A 22,351-nucleotide genomic window follows, 5' to 3' on the forward strand; every position below is an offset into this window, starting at 1 on the left:
GACTTGCGCAGCCTCCCGGAACAGAACGTCACGGTCTTGGGCCCCTGCCCTGTAGAGGTTGTCAGAACCGGCCACAGACAGCGGAGTTGCCTAAAACGAAGAGCTACACGACGTTGCTTCCGCACAAGATTTAGGTGGGGGAGCAGCAACTTGGCTCCATGACTTCTGGAAACCAAGTAATTAGCCCCTTCTAATTACTTGGTAAGTAAGTATTGTATTCACATTTTACAGCGTCTATCTGATAAAGATTTGGTGCCTGGGAGATACACATCGTTTTACACAAAACCACAGGAAACAAGATGAAGGGCTACATACTGCACAGAGCAGAAAGTGCCCTTTACTTCTTCAGAGTGATACTCATATTTGGCTCATGAGTGGCTTCTTTATAGCAGATACTGTATCAACCACTGTGTGACTGTGTGTTTGTGTGTGTGTGTGTGTGTTTCAGTTTTTACAACGATGTCCTCTTTTGTTCCCAGAAGAAACTAAGATGCAGATAATGCTTTCACCAACCTGTCCAATCTCTCAGGGAATAGTGGGCTTTAAACTAAAGCAGTCGGCCTCCAGAATCCCCACTCTTACCCTATTCAACAATCTTTCCAAAGAATAGTCTCTAACTGACTAATTGGTTTCTTGATCTTTCTAATCTACAATCACTGGGTTGCCAAGAAAATAAGTAAAAGGCAGGTGAATGAGGGACAAATGTACCCTCATGAAAGTATGCCTGAGACTTGAGATTAACAGCATCCTTCCTGCAACGGAAGACTCATCTTACAAAGGTTTTAGCTGCTAAGGTCGATACGTCTCAACTGAGAGCCTCTGCAAATGATGGGGCAGCAGGAGTCATGCGAGAAGCAGCTTGCTATGGGAACAAGCGATGACTAAACCCCACCTGGGCTCTGTTTAAGTAGTCATGTGTTGACAGAAAGCTCAATCACACGGAGAGCACTTCGTGTCTAAGTTGCAAAGAGACAGCCTCTGGAAGCTACCTCTCCCCAGTTAGAGGCGGCATAGAGTCTGTGATACAGGGCTGGAAACACTCCTGCCTCGTATGGAGAACAAGGAGGGCTGGTGTTGTCATAAAAGTCACCTTCGTGCTAAATCTCACCATTGCTCACATTTCTCAGACACAGAAATCTGGTCCCCAAATGTCAAAAGCAGTAAAGGTAAGGCAGAAATAAAGCACTGGAAGAAAGTGGAAAAAATCTCTTTAGACAATCCATAAATAAATAACGACCATGAGCCCTGAGATTCGAGGTCATACACAAAAGTGTTCCTTGGCACTCTGAGCACAGGTGGACTGTGCCAAATCAAATTCAAAGCATGATAAATAAATACTGGGTCAATAAATAAGGAGCCATCGGGCAGTGCTTGGCAGGTCTGTCCGACTTGTAAATCCTGTTTGTAAAATTTACACGAATAAAGAGCTCTGCAGACTTAGAACTCATCTGGGCAGCTTTCTTCATAAAGGACAGGGATTGGTTTGTTTGGGGGCAGAACTGGGGTTTGAAATCAAATGCCCTATTTTTTTTTTTTTTAGCCCTTTGGGCTCTAGTGTGCTTTTCATACGAATCTTGCGCCTTTTTTTTCTGAGATAGCCTCAGACCATGGTCCTCCTAGTCCACCTTCAACAGGCGTCAGGGTTAAAAGCACGAGCCACTGTACCCGGCAAGGGCAAGGATCTTATGGCCAAGTTAAGACTTGTAATAGTCGAGCTAGGTATCACAGAGGTCTTCCCTAATGGAAGACCAACGAATCTAAACGCACGTGAAAGTACCTACTAGAAAAAGAACACGCACACTTCATTTCATTGTTCACGCGCCATTCACCGCATCGTTGGCAAAAGCTTGATAGAGAGAATACCCGGCCCACATTTCCTGAACTTTAACCACTTGCCACCTTTGAGACCATTACTGTACCCCTGTGTCAATTTTATATGTAGGAATTATATGCGTTATCTATGTTATGCTTTTCCGTAGACTGATTCATTATTAATTTTAAAATGTGATAACCAATGTAAGTCAACTTGCTTTCCTAAGAAGAAACGCTGAAAACTAGACAGAAAACAAAGTAACACCCATACTATCAGCAGATTTCCCGATAGGATCTCCTGACAAACAGCTTGAGCCTGAGTTCTGCTTGGTCTTTACGTGGCAAGAACGGAAATCCCACGGCCACTGTGCTAGTCTGTTTCAGAGAAGCAGCACTGGAAGAAAATCAAGCAGACAACGATCTTCTCGTCATCTCCATAGCATTCTGTTTCAGGGTACGTTGCTGGGCTCTGCCCCTGCTACAAAGAATACAAGTTCCCTCCTTCCCTTAAGATGGCGTTCATCTATACGACCCAACGGAGTCGAGCGAGACTGCTTTGGGACACGGCAGGCTGGCTACGTCTGCACCCACGCGAGCCACGGCGTCGCCGATCACAAGCAAATCACACTCCCGATCACAAGCAAATCACACTCCCTTACCGTGCTCATCCAGGAGAATGTTGTCAGGCTTCATATCCCTAGGGGAGTACAAAGAAAGGAGAAAGTCACTCACCGCCAGCCAACAAATAAACAGTGCTACAGCACGAAGACCCAGATGTGCAAGGCACGCCAACCAGGGCCGAAACGAGGCCTCCCCAATTTGGAGTTCAGAAAAGGGAGGCCCTACTTAGGGTTACGGAGCTGATACACGGGAGAATGGGCTCTGAACCCGGCTCTTTCTCACTGGAAAACTCGGACTCTTAATCGCGGTGGCCTATGACGTATCAGGCCCGCGTGGTTACATAGGGGATGTGGAGTGCTATGAAGTAATATCAGTCATATCAATCATCACTTTTATGTGTAAGCCCAGCTACACAGATGATATAAACTCACTCTGTGAAACAGAGGTAAATGATCTATAACGGGGCTGTATTTTAAATTCGCAGCAATGAGATCTTTTAAGGGGAGGGTTTAATGCTTCTAACTGCTTGATTATTATTCCAGGATAAAAGCACCTGGTCTTCCCTGTGCTACTTAATAGTGCTGTCCTGTATTTTGGAAATGTGCTAAGATGGTGGATTTCAGACCCTCTTACCACAAAGATAAAGGTAACCAGGTAAGACGGATATGAGGATTTGACAATTATACCCCTCTCCTTGTATGGATGTCTATCAGAGCACATACTGTACACCTTAGTCCCCTAAACTTTTTAATGAGGAGAATTACAAATGGATTCCCTTCCAATGAAGCGAATGGCTGGCAGGGTTGTGGAAGTCCTCCGGAGATGAGGACGAGGCTCGACTTTCAATCCGCCAACAGCGCTGCGGCTCTTCACGGCCCCGACGTTCCATTCCAGCGTCCACACCGCCCTTCCCTCATGTGCCGTTAAAGCCCTTCCGCCGACAGTCACACAAGCCATTAGGCAATGAGTCCGTCACCGGGGTGCGGAACACATTTCAGCCTGGTCAAGTGGCTTTTACGCTGCTACCACAGGTGACCTTAGTCTTGGCCCGTGAGCACCCTTGTTTCCTGGCAAGCTGAGTAAGGACCCCTTCCTCGGAAACGGAACGGAGCGCGCGCCACCTCTAAAGTGCAGTCAGCACACCTTTTCCCATGACTTACAAACAGTCTGTGTCTGTGCGTTAGATTGTTTAGCTCAGTTCTAGATACGGACAGCACTCATCTGCTGCTGTGGTCATGTTTTTCTCGGTGTGCACTTTGCTCAAAAGATGGCCGAGGGGCCCTGGAATTACTGGGTGGTGTGGCCCGGTACTCTGGTTAATACTGTAGACCTACCCCCGTCCTTCCACACTCAGGATCCCAGATGCTCCAGGTGCCCCCAGTGAACGCTAGCCTCGTCGCCATCACTCCTGCCGTCTCTCTGCCTGTAACTGGGCTCCCCCTCCCACCACCACCCTCACGCGGGACAGAATCACCTTTAGCCTTAGAGGTCAAAGGCCACTTCCTGCGGGGAGTATGCTGTTCCCAGGCCTGGTCCAAGGCCCTGGCTTTGCGCTCTGACTACGTGGGTTGCCTCTTCCACAGGTTAACATTCCTCACATGGGTTTAGTTTCCCCCCCCCCCCCCGCTTGGGCTCACAAACTCTATAAGGTCAACTGCAACAAAACCAAACTTCCAAGCAGACCTATGTCAGTTATTTACTCTTGGCCAATCAAAAAAGAGAGAGGGAGAATCGGTGGCTTTTTAATAAGTACACAATTGTGTATCAGAGTGAAGGTGACACAGAACTAATGGCTAACAAGGGACCTTGTGGTTTCAGAGAAGGCCTAGGAACTTTAAGGGTGGTAAGTGGAAGTCTAGGAACACACATTCTGCGAAAATTCCTCTTGGCATGCTGACCTGAGAAAACCCAAACTTGAGAAAAGAAAGCCGTACTCTGCGGAAGCAGCTGATTCCAACTGTGAGAACTGGGAAGGGAACGGCGGCAATTCGATGCTTCTTGTGGAGGGATACAAGGCAGAACTGTCTACCTGCCATGCTCGCTTCGGTGGCTTTACAAGCCATTAGTGAAGCTTAATAGGCTAATTACATCCCTTCCATGCACCTCCCCTGGAATCCAGCTGCTCCCCGTGCAATCCAATACGGGTGCGTGACACCCATATTGCAGGGTATTGGCATCGGCGTACCCAAACCAACGAGCTAGCATCGGCTGCGTCGGTGCCTTAGCCTTCCGACGGCTCTACGGTTTCCGTGGATCCCTTCGTCATTGAGCGTTCCCTCAGACTAGATCATCACTAAGTTGGTGACGGGGGGGGGGGGGGAGAGGGAGAGAGACAGTATATATATGCAAAATCTGCATCTGAAAAAGGAGGCAGAGGATAAAACTTCCTGGCCTGCGTTATTATTAACTGGGGAGCCCCCCTAACGATTGCATTTCTCAATCTTTGGTTGTAATTCCAGCTCTGTTGGTTACTTGTCATGTAATCCTGGATGAGTAACTTAAACTCTCTGAGCGACTCCTTTCTATCCATCTGAAAAACAATGTGTGTAATGCCTGTTACAGAAGCACGGGGAGGGCCAAGCGTGACACTGGGCAGTAAACGCGTGCCGCTTGACCCCTGTCTTACCACATTGGCTACGCTCTCGCTCACAATTCCTCACCATGTACTTGAAGGAGCTTGAACTCTGGAGTCCACTGCAGGAGAATGGAAAGAACGCAGGCTTCCAGGCACAGATGAGAAGGGCGCAGAGACTCAGGAACGTGTGTTGCACAGACGTACGCATTCTCTTCAAGTGTCACGGGCTACTCGCGGGTGGCGGCTCCTTGATGTTCTTCATCTCAATCGATAGATCCAACTCCACTGCGTACTGACAGGTCACGAGACTGATTATCATGCGGTGACAGAGTAGGGTGTTTACACCCTTCATAAAAGCGTCACTTGGCATGTGGTAGCCAATTTGTGTCACCTTCCCCAAGGTGTCACTGAAGATACAGCACAGTCACCAGCGGCTTCTCCTTCTCTGATGCCTTCTCTCACAGCCTTCGGATTTCTTCCCAATTGTTCCCAACAGTTCGACTCATGTGAGCACTCAGCCCAGCCACAGCCACGTGAGTTGCACCGCTATGACAGGGTCTCATTCTTCCCCAACCCTCTCCACCATCTAAGCGATGTATCAAGATAATCACTCACCAAAGTGTGACTTCTTGGGCAGAGTGAACGGTAGAGAGTAGGTGTCAAATCTGGGTAAGAACGCACTAAACTCAGGTAGAGGACTGAGACACACACACACACACACACACACACACACACACACACACACACACGCACGCACACAGAGGATCCCATGTGCTTTGGAGAAAGCTCTTCCAACTGAGTAAGGATCTCATCCCAGGGCCCCAGTTACCGTGGGAACGGACGAATGGTCCAGTTTGAGCTCCGAGAAGGAGGAAGCATCATGCAGTGGGCTTTTGAGAAAGAAGCTTCCTTTCTGTCCTGGGGGAATGTTCCAGAAGGATTATGATTCCTTGATCTTGGAAGTATTCGCATGGCATCCCAGGCAGCAGGAGCAGGTGGCGGATGAAGGAACACATGGAGGGCAAAGAAGAGGGCGAGATACGCCAAGCAGGTGGTGATGCTGCTGACTTCGTAGAGTAACTCGCACATCTGGAACACAGCTGGCTCTCTTAGCTTCAGAAGGCACTGAATTCTTATTGACGACATCAGTATGAATTAGGTCGTAAGACACAAAATTCTTATTGGATAAATCAGCAGCGTGAACTAGATTCTTTTTCTTTCTTTCTTTCTTTTTTGCTATTGAAGACCAAAGAACGTGATGGCAATAAAACTGCAAGGTTCAGTCTTCCATATCTACAGCTAATGGCAATAATAAATTATATTTTGTAGGACTGTGATGACTTAAATAGTACACATAAAGCCCTAAAGCTAGCATTGGCCCCAAAGTAGTTTTTCAACGGACTTTCTGAAAACAACAAATAATAATTCATGTGTTTCCGGGGGGGGGGGGGAAGCTGGAGAGTGAAAAATATGATGAACTGAAACTATTAAAGATAAGTAGGTGTTTTCAACTCTCGTTGATGATTACGACATTAAACGATGACAGGTTCATTTGTTACATGTGAACAGCCAGGCTAAGCCCCTTTGTGTACTTTATTCTGGAATGTTCTCTGAGACCCAACTTCAGTGCCCCTTAGCAAAGTCTTAGAGGAACACAATCTCACTCACATGGTCACACACTGTCTATGACAACTTTCACTCCACACCGCAGAGTTAAGTGATGGTAGAGATTCAAATCCCCCTTCATCTTCCTGGACTTGGGGCTTGAACACTGTCCCTGAGCTACTTTTGCTCAAGGCTTAGAAATCAACCGCTTGAGCCACGGCGCCACTTCGGGAGCTCAGACACAAGCGTCTCTTGGACTTTCCTACCCAGGCTGACTTTGAACCCCAATCCTCAGATCTCAGCATCCTGAGTAGTGAGATTCCAGGCGTGAGCCACGGGCTTGTCCCCAAATCCTAGCGCATTTCCTGTATCTATGGACCTTCTTTCTTTCCCTGTGCCCAGAACAGCTAGGGATGCTGTTCTCCATCTTTCCCTTCTTTCGTCACTGACTGTCCCCTACAGATGGGAACTCATCTCCAAAGTAGCGCAGCAGATGGAGATGCCACCTTTCCCGCCGGCTCTGCCTTTGCACTGAAACACAAACGGGAAAGTGGGTTGGGCAGGGCTCTTCTTTGGGCATGGTGGAATGACCCTCCCTCGGCTCGCTGTCGGGCGGGGGGGGGGGGGCCTCTTAGATGCCTGTTTCTTTCCTAGGAAGCATAAATATGTCTGTGACTGGCACAACTCCCTCTGTGTTTGGCCCCTTGAACGTAGTCTTATCTCTTCAAGTAGACTGTAAGCACTAAGCACAACAGCCCTGCTTCTGAACTATGTGCTAGGTGTACAGACACACGCGGTCAATGCTGTTTAGTGTTAAATGACTCAACTGAAAAGAATGATGCTGACTCTCTATTACAAGGTGTGTCCGGTTAAGTAAAACCCAATTTGGAGGCCACAACACAGAGTTAGCATATCAATGAAACCCTTAACGTTATCAAGATAGACTGAACGTTGTGGACTGGTAACCTGCAAGCAAGCAGTTCTTGGCCGTTTGTTCGGTGAGTTTTCCCAGGTGGACCGGCTTGTGTGAGAAGCAGAGTTTCAAAGGCCCCTTTTTAAAGTGCCCCATGCTTGACACAAAGAAGGCAGATTCTCGGGTCACAAAGAAGGCACAGTCTTGGGTTTTCACCATGTGCGAGCCAGGCTCATTCATTATTTGGTAGCCTGGGAGCAGGTGCTGAATAGAGCGCGATCACTTAATGCCCTCATTACAGCATTACCGCTTTGTTTGCTTTGTTTCGGAGGCTCAAGTGGCCCTTGTGCTACAGGAGTTCAAGAAGAGAACATTTGCAAGTTCTCCTGAGCCATTGAGGAGAAGATTTAATTAAACAAAAAGAAAGGACATTTTCTTAACCACACCACATAAGATATTAGGCAGAATCCATAATCTATTATTTCTGTAGTAAATAGCAAATACTGCCAACATACTGAAAGGAAGAAAGGCAAAATCAAGGATACCAGCAGTAGTCAGATCACCTATAATTACTTTTAGTTTTAATGGATCCAGTCTTAACATACTGATTTAGCACACTGAATGAGGTTTAATCTTCCTTAGAGATATGAAAAAGAGCCACAGAGAAACAGTACAAAAAAAGATCTCTAGCTGAAATGTCTTCCTGAGCCTGCAATCTAAGAGCAAATAAAGATGGTATCCCGGTGATTTGAAACATAAACCAAGCTTGACTGGGGTTGTGCAGTCTTCTCTTTGGTGACTTCAATTTTACAAACACTTCTACCGGGTTTGGGTACCAGGTCTCCTATCCCATGATGCACTGGGAACAGTTAAGGGGCAGACAGCCTGCAGTCCGCAACAGGGCGGAGAGGAGGAAAGACTGAAATCTCAGCAGCGAGGAAAATGATAGAGGCACGCTATGTTGTTTCGCTCCAGCCACTGTGACCGATCAGCACACGCCGTGCAACAGGAACAAGCCAGGGGACTATTACCTCCCAAGACTCAAGTCAATATCAACAAGATGGTGTGTCCCAACAGGAAAGGGTCGCTCACCTCCTCTAGCTGCTTCTACTTCACCGGCAATCTGGATTGCTGGTTTATAGATACGTCGCTCCAACTCTCCATCTTCCCATGCGAATGCTTCACACCTCTTTCTCTTTCTCCTCCTCTTCCTCCTCCTCCTCCTCCTCCTCCTCCTCCTTCTCCTCCTCCTCTTCCTTCTCCTCCTCCTCTTCCTTCTTTCTCTCTCTCTCTCCTACACACAGTTCTGCATCCAAATTTCCTTTGCTTATAAGGGCATCAATCTTGCCAGAATGGGGCCCAACCTTTAGATTTTATTTTAACTTGGTTATCTCTATAAAGACTCCATTCCAATATGGTCACACTCAGAAATTCTACTATATATATATATCATATATTAACATAAATTACTTATTTGTACTTTGTTACAATTGGATAGATAGCAACATGTCTTCCATCTTCTAACGTACTATGAGCAGATGTCGGGACTGGAGACCGACGCTTCTCTGAACAGCTTCTCTCAGAGAAGGAGATGGAAATCTTTGCAGTAGAGAAAACATCAAAAGCACACCATGCAACAGCATACTATAAAAAGCATACTAAGTAGCTTATCTGACACCACGGATATCCATCTGCTTGTTATTTTCATAAGGATAGTGTTTAGACCAGAACGTTTTTCCCTTTTTGCAGTTCTGGGGTTTGAATCCAAGCCCACAGTGTCCTACCAGTGATATACATACATTCTCAGTAGGAATTCTGAATCAGATAATCTTATGTTAGGACTTGGTTTTCCCCTCCATTAATGGTACCCTGGCAGACTGCCTAACCTCCTTATTGTTCAGTATCAACCTGGGCAGTGTATTAGTGCAAAGTCTAATTCCTGATATATGTATGATATGTAGTAACTTCTGTGAAGCCATGGAGGAAAATGTACTTTGTATTAGAAATTAAATGGTTAGAGAGGATTGGTGACCTAGGAAAAGTAAACACTTTTAGGAAACAGGCCAACATCTTACCTGGTGAGTCCTGCCCATAGTAATATAGTGTTGACAAACACATTCATCCTGAGTTCTTCTGTCCCTCAACTGGCTACAGAAAGAGCTTATGTTTTCCTGTGAATGATTACCTCAAAAACATAAAATGTGAAATCTAAGATGCTACGTTACACCCAAGTCCATCACCGTGGTAAAAATCCCTGCCCAAATGTCTACCTGTAATTAATTAAGACCTAGAGTCACACACGCATGGCGGTGGTTCACAACTGAACCGCAAACAAGGCCTTCATTGGCAAGCGTGCTAATGGAAATTAATCACACCTCAGGTCTCTTGCTCTCTTTAGAGAGTGCATTTCAGCCTCGCTGCCTTCTTAGCGGGGAATGGATGTGAACTGGAGAACAGGCGAGGTATGAGCTCCCATCACAGGTAAGAAAGAATGGCTCCTCACCAGCAGGCCAAGCCCCGCCCTTCTTCCTCGTCCGAGGAGTCCGGGGCTCCGTATAAACCACAGAGCAAAGTGGTACTGGAATGCGGCAAACGCTTCGTGGTGACCTCCATGACTCCCACGTCCTCGTTTATGTTACTGAATAATTACCAGCCCTTTTCCTGGCTGTTTCCTCGGAAACAAAGCAAGCAAATTCACTGCCAGGGGGGCCAGTGGCTACACCCACAATCAATCCTAGCTACTCGGGAGGCTGAGACCTGAGGATTTTTCATTCAAATCCAGCCTGGGTAGGAGAGTCCACGAGATTCTTATTATCGATTAACCACCAAAACGAAGGTGTGGCTCAAATGGTAGAGTGCTAGCCTTGAGTACACAAGCTCGGGGACAGCACCTAGGGTTTGAGTTCAAGCCCCAGGACCAGCACAAGGAAAACACCAAATCTACGACAGCACGAAAGCCGGCCCTCTGTGAACTACTGTAGGAATGTTGTAGGACTGCTATAGGAAAGACTTGGCTGAAGAAAACGTCAATCTTGACACTCTACGGTCTTCCAAGAGGCACATAAACACAGAGTTCCCACTCATTTGTCCATCACTGAGTTATCCAGAAATGATCTATTTTACATACTCAAATGGTGGGTGACATGCAGTCTCTCCACAAGAGGACTTAGATAAGGAGAGGGAGACTGTAATAAAAAATATTGTGTCAAGCCACAGTTACAAATGGAACCATGGTATCACGAAGATGTAACTGAGATTCAGGGGTGTGTGTGTGTGTGTGTGTGTGTGTGTGTGTGTGTGTGTGTGTAGCTCATGATAGACATCTAACAGCTTACATTCTTTATAATACAATGCCTACCACAGAAATGACTAATTTTTGTATTATAAAGAATATACAAGCCTGTAATTTTTGTTCACGTTTACTTGACTTCTGTTCATTCTTATTTTTGCAACAACACAGAGTTTCTCCTGCTTTCCACTGCACATGGAAATCTATTTGTTTGCCAAATGGGTGCCCAACAGTTTTGCGGAAATAACTGAGATAGAAGCATTGCTCCTAAGATTCTTGTCCCTTCACGTCAAGGGAAAACAAATGGCAGGAATTTCTCACAAGAAGAGACTTTAAGATCTACATCTTGAGGAATCTCTGACTAGAGCAAAGGAAACAAACGTGGTAAAAATACACTTTATGGCCTTGACAATCAAAGTTTTTCTTTTATTTTCTGAACGTCTGTTATCAATGACAGATAAAAAGTTTTGCAGTTTTTTTTCTGTTGTACTGCAATTATTTACACAAATTGCCTAATTAGATTTTATCTCATTTCCTATAGGAATTTACCCGTGAGTTCTATCTTCTTACAGTGAAGTAATTCTTAGAAGAAAGAAAAACAATCAGCCATCTATTCAGCATTTTGATCTGAGATGATCTGTATTATCTTAGATAATCTCAGACAATCTCGGTGGCTTATATTCTTAATTGAGCCTTTCTTAACATCTGACAAGGGAATAAATACAAATGCAATTTTTGCCTATAAAAATTATTTTGCATCAAATTATTCATTGGAGAGACTGTAGCAATCAAATCTAACAGTATTATCCTCAAAGGCATTGTAATGACTTTTATATTTTCTTATTTTTTTAATAGGAAACAATTTTGTCTATAAAGCCTTAACTCACTGGTTTAAGCTGAGCAATAACGAATAATAATCCAGAAGTTGGCCACAATTTGCAGCCAGTTTTCAAGCTTTCAAGCTATGCTCACCGAAAACTATTTCACTTCTTGACTAAAAGAAATTCATTTAATGGTACAAGTCAGAATAAGAAATTATTATGTAACTCCACGTCCTTAACAACTAGAAAAAAAATCAAGGTTTTGAACTGACGAAAATTAGACGATGATTCTACGTATTTATGAAACTATGAAAACTGCAAATCTGTAAAGTAAAATTGCCAAAAAAAAAAAATAAATACAATAACTCCCCCCCTTTGTGGGCTACACGGAATTCATGGAAGAAACAAGACCCACGGTGCTTGAGCGAAACTGTGCTAGATAGACATCGCTGGCAGAACGGCCAGAGGGAGGCGAAGTTTCCAACAGCCCAGGGAGCATCCACCGTGGGACACGCGATTATTTTCGCAGACACAGCTCCCCTCACACCGACTGGATTCAGCTTCTGGCTTTGGCTATTAAAACCCCGTTTACGCTCTCTGAGTTACCATTCAATTGCTTTCTTACCCAGGGCCATCTTGTTCTCGGAATTACTCCGTCCTGCCTCACACAAGCCGGCACTGGGTTCAGGCTCCTTCTGCATCTGTTGGTTCTTCAGGTACCATCTTCGCCTGGGAGGCTGACCGCGACGGAGGCCGCGCCTACCTCACTCCCAGCCCTCCCCGGACCTCAAAGCGAGGCAGAGCATCGGCAGGTGCACAGTAGTTAAAACTGGGAACCTCCTTACCACCGGGCCTCACCTACTCACAAACCACGCCTTCTGGGGCAGCCCGCTGCCTTGTGCTGAGCTCGAGTTTCATAGAGATCTTATAAAATGGAACACGCCACCCCCGTCGACCTCCTGGAGTGGTGGGAATATTAGAGGAAATCACTCACGAACGCTCCGTGGAGCGCTGGGTACCAAGGACAACCTCAGGAAATGGCAGCCTCCTGCCCCAGCTCCACTCTTAGAAGCTGATGGCCGCTCTGATCTCAGCCTCCTGACTTGCCAGATTGACAGGGGAGCCACTTTCAATAAACCAAACCCCGCAGCGCTTCGCCCACAGGGTTCCCGGGGAAAGACAGTTCATTTTCTTAGAGCCAGTGAGAGCACTGATTTTGTTGATTCTTTTGAGAAATATGTTTAATTTTAACATTGTTCCTTTTAAGGTTTTCATTATGTGTCACAAAACACTGCAAAATAGCTTAACCATCATAATACTATGAAATTGTGATAAAAATTGAGGAGATGTAATAAAAATAATTATAATACTTGGATGCCTATATCTCTTCTATGATGTGCTTCCCTCTTTTAAACCTAACCCATGAACCCTAGTCTCAGAATGCCATCTTTGTTTAAATTCCTGATATTGGCAAATACCTTTTATTTTATGGTATACAATTTGAAAAGGCCACTTGACACCATTTCAAATTGACAGCATATCAAATTAATGTCCAGTATTTTGAAGGTAGGGAAAGTGATCAGATTTCTATCAAAATGAAAATGTCTATTCGGTCTGCTCTTGTGCACATTCTTAATTATGAAGGTAAGTGTTCTCAGTTTCTCCATTTATGAGTTTGACTGTCTTCTTCGAAATATTAGTAATAACACTTTCTTTAGTTGTCAGGAGTTATCCTGGTTTAAATCCTAAACAGTGTGAGCAACCCAGGGTAAAGGCTGTGGTGGGTGGAAATCTTTAGCTAGTGTTTCACATGTTAATTTTTGTCTTCATTATTTCATTCTTTTCTTTACTGTAAAGTAATGGTGCAAAGGGATTTCATTCTGAACACTCCAAATAGGCATATAAATGTACCTTGATCAAATTCACCCCACCTAAACTACTCTCCCTTAACTCCCTTATCTTCTCCTCCATCTTTTTAAGTGTTTAATTGGTTTCGCACGTACATGTACTTCTAGGTGACTCATCCTGAATCATTCTCTACTTTGCCTTGCTGTCTTCATTGTTTGTGATCCTAGGCCTCTAAATAGTCATTCACAGGACTCGGCCGTATCGAGTCCTTCATATTTCTGCCACATACAAGGCAACACAATGGGAAGAAAAACACAGGGGGCCTGAGTTGTGGAGTATTCAATGTAACTGGGGAGACAACCAGATGAAGTAGTTGCACACCAAAGACGTCAGAACTCCTCAGGAGGGGTCCAAGCTGTTATTTCAGCCTAGGAAACACAACTCATGGCGGGGGGTGGGGGGACCACAGGCAAGAGAAACACATCTGAATTGTTCCCTAACCCCAGAAGGATGACACCTCCATTTAACACAGAACTTAGAACGTTACTGTGATTGATTGCCATTCATTGACCAGACCAGGAGACATTTCATCCCAATGAGGTTCTCGGAGAACAGACACGAATAACAAGAGGATGCGTCAGCTTCAAAACACAGAAAGTTCATCATTGGCTTCTGATGTAAAGTGGTAAAAAAAAAAAAAAATTGACGGTGTAATGAAGCGTGAGGGAGAGAACAGAAAAATAATATTTTATCCAGGAGAACAAGGGGAGAGTCTTTTAAACTCCTCTTGGAATATATGTTTTAAGTTCCAGGCGAGAATGTCCAGAGCATCTTGACTTGTGATGCAAAAAAAAAAAAAAAAAAAAAGTCGAGTGCGAGAAAGCATAAATTCCCACAGAAAAAGGAAGAGTCGGCAGGCACGCGGGAGCCATGATGGTTTCTCACTGTAACCACCTCCAATCTGGCGTCTCTGACATCGGCAACTTGGGGAAGGATAAATAAGTGTGGGCATTCTGCGGGGACCCCATAGACCACCCCACGGGTGACATTCGCAAGATTCATGCCAACGCACCTACTAAAATTCAAAGGAACCCTCATTGCAGAAGGAATATTCCTCTCCGCTGGGCACCTGTGGCTCTCGCCTGCCATCCTAGCCGCTCAGGAGGCTGAGATCTGAGGATCATGGTTCAAAGCCAGCCTGGGCAGGAAACTCCATGAGACTCTTATCTCCAATGAACCACCAGAAAACCAGAAATGGTAAAGTGCTAGCCTTGAGCTGAAGAGCTCAGGGACAGTGCCCAGGCCCGGAGTTCAAGCCCCATGAATGACATCATCATCATCATCATCATCATCATCACCATCATCATCATCTAAAAACACCAGGCGTGTAAATTCACCTTAAAGATCCTGCAAGATTAATTGATGTACTGACCATTTAACTATTGCCTTGATGAGCATGCATCCAATACAAACAGACTCTCCAAAGCCAGAAGATTAAATACCATGAAAGCCAAAACATACGCTGGCTGTTTGGTTCGTGGTGTCTGTATAGAGATCTCTGCATCCAGAGCCTCTGTACGACTCCAAATATCAACCAGTAGTGGCCAAATATTTCATCTACCCAAGTATCTATGTGACGAGCTATAACAGTACTTAGAGTCTCAATGAACTCTTCAAAGATCAGAGTTGACAGTGGCATAATTACATGTGCTGATTGTATTTGGTGATATGGCATTGCTGCTTATATTTTGTATGTATAATTAATACGAATTGGCATAATACAAGTCTGATTGAGAGGTCAGAAGAATGTAGGTTTAAATTCCTTCAATACCACTCATTAGGTGTTTGTCCTTCGCAACTCTTTGCGCTACAACCTCTTTGTCTGGTATATATGAACGCTACAATAAAACGTAGAGTCACTGCCAAGGCTTGAGGGCTTAGTCAGTTAATGTTTTTAAAGTACATAAGCCCTTGGGCTGGGAGTATGGCCTAGTGGCAAGAGTGCTTGCCTTCTATACATGAAGCCCTGGGTTCGATTCCCCAGCACCACATATACAGAAAACAGCCAGAAGTGGCGCTGTGGCTCAAGTGGCAGAGTGCTAGCCTTGAGCAAAAAGAAGCCAGGGACAGTGCTCAGGCCCTGAGTCCAAGGCCCAGGACTGGCAATAAATAAATAAATAAAATGATATAGAATTATTTTTTAAAAAAAAACAACCTTAGTTTAAAAAAAATAAATAAAGTACATAAGCCCCAGTCAATAGCAGCTGTTCTGACGCTGATTAGGATCACAATACTGGGTGATCATTTGACGTCTACAAACCGTGTTTCCTTACCTTCAGTGCTGATCTAGCTGTATCTGCTCTGCTCATTAATGACAGGGGATCTAGAGCGCAAACGAGGTGAGGTGTGCCCAATCACAAGTGACGTGACCTGTTTCTTCACCATGGTAAGGTGGCGCCCTTCCCTCCCTCTTGGCCCGAAGGCTTTACCACTTCCTGTATTGTTGGTGTATCTTCTTACTTGAGACGGGCCAAGTGCACAAGGTGCACTGCTTTGGTTGCTTTGAATTTAAGCACGTGTATTAGGAATACTTTTGACATAGACAGCATTATAGAAAAATGCAACAGAGACTCAAATCTTCTCCCCGAGGAAATTCCTTTCTTTTTCTTTATCCCGTATTTCCCCATCCATGCGCCTCCCTCATTTCTATCTCAATTACTTTATTTAGTATTTCATTCCCACTTGACATTTTCCCCATCTTTGTCCAGGCCTAGTTATAACAAGGCACCCATGGTCATTGATTTGTCATTTACGGTGAGACTTTTTTTTTTTGCCAGTCCTGGGGCTTGAACTCAGGGCCTGAGCACTGTCCCTGGCTTCCTTTTGGCTCAAGGCTAGCACTCTGCCACTTGAGCCACAGTACCACTTCTGGCCGTTTTCTATATATGTGGTGCTGGGGAATCGAACCCAGGGCCTCATGTATACGAGGTAAGCTCTCTCGCCACTAGGCCATATCCCCAGCCCCCCTGGCTTCTTTTTGCTCAAGGCTAACACTCTGCCACTTGAGCCACAGCGCCACTTCCGGCCTTTTTCTATATATGTGGTGCTGAGGAATCGAACCCAGGGCTTCAGGTATACGAGGCGAGCCCTCTACCACTAGGCCATATCCCCAGCCCTTGTCACTTATGGTGACATCAATCTCTATGTGCTTTGATTTCGTTCTCTGTAGTCTGCAACACGGCAACAACCAGCCTCACTTGGGGGACTGTAAGGATTAAATGAGCACTAAATGCCGTGCTCGGCCAGGAAGGAGCTGCTCTCCTGCGCACGTAGCTCGGACCTCCTGGGGGGCGCGGCTGACCTGTGAATGATGCGCTGGCCCTGCAGGTAGTCCAGGGCCATGGCCAGCTCGCAGATGAACAGCTTCACCGTGTCTTCCTCGAAGCGAACGTTCTGCTGCAGGTGATATCGCAGGTCCCCGCCGAGCAGGAGGTCCACCACCATGAACATGTCTTCTTCATCTTGGAAGGAGTACCTGGAACCACAGTAGTGAAGTCAGTGCCCGCTGCGTTGACCCTCCGGGAGGGTGGGAGACCATACGGATCAAATCAGGGAACTCCTGAGCTCAGAGCTCAGGCTTGGGGAGCAAATGGTCTGTCGCAAGTTCTCTGACCTTGTGTTTTCAGTTTCCTTACGTGTAAAAATGGGAATGGTAGAGGAGCTATGATGGCTGAGCATAATGAAGGGTAAATAGGATGTGTATATTCGTTGTCGGGCTTAACGTAACAATAAACACTTCTTTGCGATGGGCTCACATTACTATAAAGCCCAAGAGATCAGAAGCTCTCTGCTTATTCATATCATAATCATACAGACAGGAGGCCCATAAAAAGTATTATGTGCTTCCTTGAACTATTCTCTTATCCCACATTAATAAGAAGAAAAAAGGTGTAATAAAGAAGTAGGTGCTGTGGCTCAGCTCTGTCATCTTAGCTACTCATGAGGTGGAAGCAGGGCAGATCACATCGTGGGCAGATGGGGTTAAAAGGTTCGTGAAATCCCATCTCAAGTAACGGCGGAGGGAGGAGGCATGGATCTATCTGTCATACCAGGTATTAGAGAGTCTGAGGTAGGAGGAACACGGTCTAATCTGGCCAGGGCAAAAAAAGGGAGACCCTACCTCAAAAATAACCAGAGCAACAAGGGCCAGGGGCGTGGCTCCAGCAACAGTGTCTGCTTAGCAAACGTGAATCCCCGAGCTCAGACCAAAAAGACAAAGCAAACGGTACCAAGAAATCCCCCCTCCGTCTTGGGATGAGAAGGAAAGGGGAAGATAAAGCCCGAGCTGAGATTCAGAGGATGATGCTAACAGAAACTGAAAAACACAGCTCCCGATACTGAATATTTGATAACCGACATTGCTGGTGAAGCACTCGTTAGCATTTCCCAGGGGTCCCCCCAAAGCTACCCCCATTCTGAAACAAGGACACGGAAGCACCGTGAAGTCCAAGTGACACGCATGGCACGGAGTCGAAACGTGTCCCAGGTACAAAGACGCCACTTAAAAGAGAAAACCAGCGTCCACTCAGGCACAGATGCGGGAGGCAATCTTGTTGGGAGACAGAAAAGTTTGGATTTACTGGAAGAGCAGGTGGAGGGAGTAGCTTGAGTCTAGGGGAGAAGGCAGAGGAGCTTCTTCAAAAATCTGCAGCCCCTGGGGCCAGGGTCCGAGGCGGGTTTGAGGCAGGCTTTATGGTCAGGAGGAGCGTGGGGTTGAGGGGTGGATGAGGAATGGACCACGAAGAGCATCTGGGGCTCTGCTCTGAGCTGAGTCTTCAGGAAATAGGCTTTCCTGGCGTGGGGAGACCCGGGGGTTGATCTGCCCAGTCGCGGACACGGTTTGTGGTCATAACGGAGTTCTGCGTATCCGCACGGCTCTACAATCCCTTTTACATCACGCCGCCGAAATCGCATCTGGAAGTTTACTTGCATGGAAGCACTGAGCGCCCGCTCGCACCCAGGGACGCATGCCAATTCTCCACGCTGCCGTCCCAGCTTCGGGAACGACTGCGGATCGGTGCGGGGACAGCATCCTTACGGTTATGGCTGTGCTGGAGAAGAAGGAAGGGACGGGAGCAGGAAATCCAGCGAAGCGGCCATCAGGGGAGGCCGCAGTGGAACGAAGTGACGGTCCCCACTAGGCACCGGTCCCATCAACAACGTTTTGTTTACCACGGAGGACTGGCTCACGCAGACATCGTCGGGAACTTGGTGCTGAGGGACTTGGCAGAGAAACTCAGGAAGCGCTGGGTAAAATTTCAGATCGCTCTCCTCTGTGTTGTCTCTTAGGCAACTGCGGCGGGTCGCGGTGGGTCGCCTCGGCGACAGGCTTGAGGGGCACCCAGTGGCGGATGTGAGCTGCCAGCACCTGGCTTGCGTTCATTGAAGCCGGAGACAGTGGTTATATTAAAGTCAGCCTGAACGAGCCAAAAGAAGCAAGATGTCGGCTCTGCTAAGTGGACACGCTCACCCACGCGGGGGTTATGAATCAAAGCAAGAAGAGACCAAGGCGAGAAGCAACATGCTTCCCTTGGCCAGAATAAATAAAAGTCTGAAAGCAAGTTTACCTACTAAAAATCGTATTTCTTCTTTAGCACACGGACATGAATTCCTTTATCTCAAATTCTTAACTTTCCCTACTAAGGTTGAGAAGAGGCATAGACTAAAGGATAATACAAAGTAAGCGGATGGGCCGGGAGGGGGAAAACTAGGAGAAAATGAGGAAGGGGTAACACTGTTCAAGAAGAGATGTACTCATTACCTGACTTATATAACTGTAACCCCTCTGTACATCACCTTTACAATAAAATTTAAATTAAAAAAAAAGTGGGCATAAGCAATGAGAAGAGCAAGGCAGGAAAGCAACTCCTTTTGTAGTAGCCTTAAAGAATACCTAGGAATAAACTTTGAAAGACCTCTATGATGAAAAACTTAAAAACCCGAAAAAGGAAATTAAATCACAATCAAGGAAGTGGAAAAGCTTCCCACACCCCTGGACTGGAAGAATTACCATCATGAAAATGGCAATACTGCCAAAGGCTATCTAAAATTCAATGCAGTACCCATCAATCCCAGCACCATGCTTTAATGAAATAGAGGAAGCAATCCAAAAATTCGTATGGAACAAGAAAAGACCCCAAAGAGCAAAAACAATTCTTATCAGGAAGAACAGTGCTGGAGGAAGATCAGTATCGAACTCCAAGCTGTATTACAAAGCTATAGTAATAAATCATCTTGGTCCTGGCACAAGAACAGGCCTGAGGGCCAATGGAATAGAACCGAAGACCAAGCAATGAACCCGCAGAACTAGGGCTACCTAATCTTTGGTAAGGGAGCCAAAATATAGGGTGGAAGAAAGAGAGCCTCTTCAACAAATGGTGCTGGCAGAACTGGTTAACACCTGTAGAAAGCTAAAGTGAGATCCTTACTTATGACCCTGCACCAGTTTCACTGTTCAAGGCTAGTACTCTACAACGTGAAGCACAGATCCACTTTTAGCTCTTTGGTGGTTACTTGGAGATAAGAGTCTCACAGATTTTCCTGCCTGGGCTGTGGTTTCAAACTGTGATTCTCAGCTCTCAGCTCTCAGCCTCCTGAGAAGCTAGGATTACAGGCATGAGCCACCAACTCCTAGCTCTACAAATCATTTTTTTTTTTTTTGGCCAGTCCTGGGCCTTGGACTCAGGGCCTGAGCACTGTCCCTGGCTTCTTCCCGCTCAAGGCTAGCACTCTGCCACTTGAGCCACAGCGCCGCTTCTGGCTGTTTTCTGTATATGTGGTGCTGGGGAATCGAACCTAGGGCCTTGTGTATCCGAGGCAGGCACTCTTGCCACTAGGCTATATCCCCAGCCCTACAAATCATTTTAATAAAGGGAAAAATACATAAATATATGGATGGGGGGAGAAAAGTACCTGAATACAAACAAGACTATCTCAAGGAAAAAAACTCTTTCTAACTAATTCAGAATAGAAGAGATGTTCTTCAAACTGTCTAGGACACTTAAAATAAATCCCAGGACAGCACCTTTTCTCCGGCATCTGCTCTGGCTTCTTCTTATCAGGCAAGAAAATAAAGGAGCAGTGGAGAGATACCCACAGTGGGCAGCAACGCGTCATGCTTCTTGTACGAGGAAGTAATTCTCCAATTACAGAAAATAGGATTTTTGCAGATAGAAAATTATAAAGGACACACAAAAGAACTATTTAAATGAATAGATGCATGTGCTACAGTTGTAGAATTCAAGATTACGATCCAAAAATCAACAACAAATGACATAAAAATGAAATAAAAAATACAACTACAGTTGCAACGCGATGAAAAACTTTAAAAAGCAGTTACACTAAATGTAACAGAAAACTGTCGGTTTGTACACTGACAACGACAAATGTTGAGTAACTTTAAAAAAATTAAACAAATGAAAACTAATATCCTCAGACTGGAAGATTGAATACTGTTAAGCTATTGATTCCTCTCACATTGAGTTACGAACTGATGGCATCTCCGGGGGAATCACGGTGGGCTTTTATGATTTTTCTCCACTGCTCTGCCACATTATCCATAGCCCCACTTTTGGCCTTTTGCTAGTTCAATAGAGATTACAGTCTCGGGGACTTTCCTGCACAGTTTGGCTTTGAACTGAGATCCTCAGGTCTCGGACTCTGACGTAGCTAGAATACGGGCGTAAGCCACCAGTGCCTGGCTGAACAAAAAATATCTTTGAAGAAGAAACAAAAATGGAGAACTTCCACTTCCCAATTTCTGAACACATTGAACATGATTAAGATAGTGTGGCACTCTCTGGCAAGCAGTATGGAGATTCCTCAGAAGGCTAAATATAGAACTCCCCTATGACCCAGCAGCCCCACTTTTGGGTATGTATCCAAAAGAACACAAACAAAATCACAGTAATGCCACCAGCACAACAATGTTCATCGCAGCGCAATTTGTCATAGCGAGAATCTGGAAACAACCCAGATGCCCCTCAGTAGACGAATGGATCAGGAAAATGTGGTACATATACACAATGGAATTTTATGCCTCTATCAGAAAGAATGACATTGCCCCATTCATAAGGAAATGGAAGGACTTGGAAAAAATTATACTAAGTGAAGTGAGCCAGACCCAAAGAAACATGGAGTCTATGGTCTCGCTCACAGGGAATAATTAGCACAGGTTTAGGCAAGTCATAGCAGAGGATCACAAGAGCCCAATAGCTATACCCCTATGAACACATAAGATGATGCTAAGTGAAATGAACTCCATGTTATGGAGACAATTGTTATATCACAGTTGTAACTACTTTCAACGTCCCATGTGTATCTGTAGCTTCTATTATTGATGATGTTCTTGTATCACCTTCCTGTGGTTGTACCTACACTATCTCTGTAATCTTATCTGAGTATATTGGAAACCGTGTATACTGGTATTGGAACTAGGAAATTGAAAGGGAATACCAAAATTGAGAGACACAGGGTAAAAAAAAAAAAAGACAAACAACTACAAAAGCAACACTTGCAAAACTGTTTGGTGTAAGTGAACTGAACACCTCAGGGGGGGAAAGGGTAAGGGGGAGGGGAAGGGGGGTATGAGGGACAAGGTAACAAACAGTACAAGAAATGTATCCAATGCCTAACGTATGAAACTGTAACACCTCTCTATACATCAGTTTGATAATAAAAATGGAAAAAAAAAGATAGTGTGGCACTAACAAGAAGACAGATACATAAATAAATGGATAGAGTTAACAGCCTAGAAATAAATCTCCAAGTTTACAGGACATTTTTTGACAAACAGGCTAGGACAGTCA

The 22,351-nt window shown here is 45.4% G+C and overlaps 1 protein-coding gene across 1 annotated transcript in view; it reads right to left on the reverse strand.

Annotated features, from left to right (window-relative positions):
- Positions 1-22,351, reverse strand: part of Stk32a (serine/threonine kinase 32A) — a 73,278-nt gene that overhangs the window by 19,101 nt on the left and 31,826 nt on the right. Inside the window, exons 4-5 of the mRNA XM_048331296.1 lie at positions 16,846-17,019; positions 2,472-2,509 (exon numbers count right to left, since the gene is read on the reverse strand). Coding sequence (XP_048187253.1) covers positions 2,472-2,509; positions 16,846-17,019 — 212 coding nt within the window. The remainder of the gene's footprint in view (positions 1-2,471; positions 2,510-16,845; positions 17,020-22,351) is intronic.

Source organism: Perognathus longimembris, chromosome 22, assembly GCF_023159225.1.
Source record: "Perognathus longimembris pacificus isolate PPM17 chromosome 22, ASM2315922v1, whole genome shotgun sequence".
In the NCBI taxonomy this organism is placed as follows: Eukaryota; Metazoa; Chordata; class Mammalia; order Rodentia; family Heteromyidae; genus Perognathus; species Perognathus longimembris.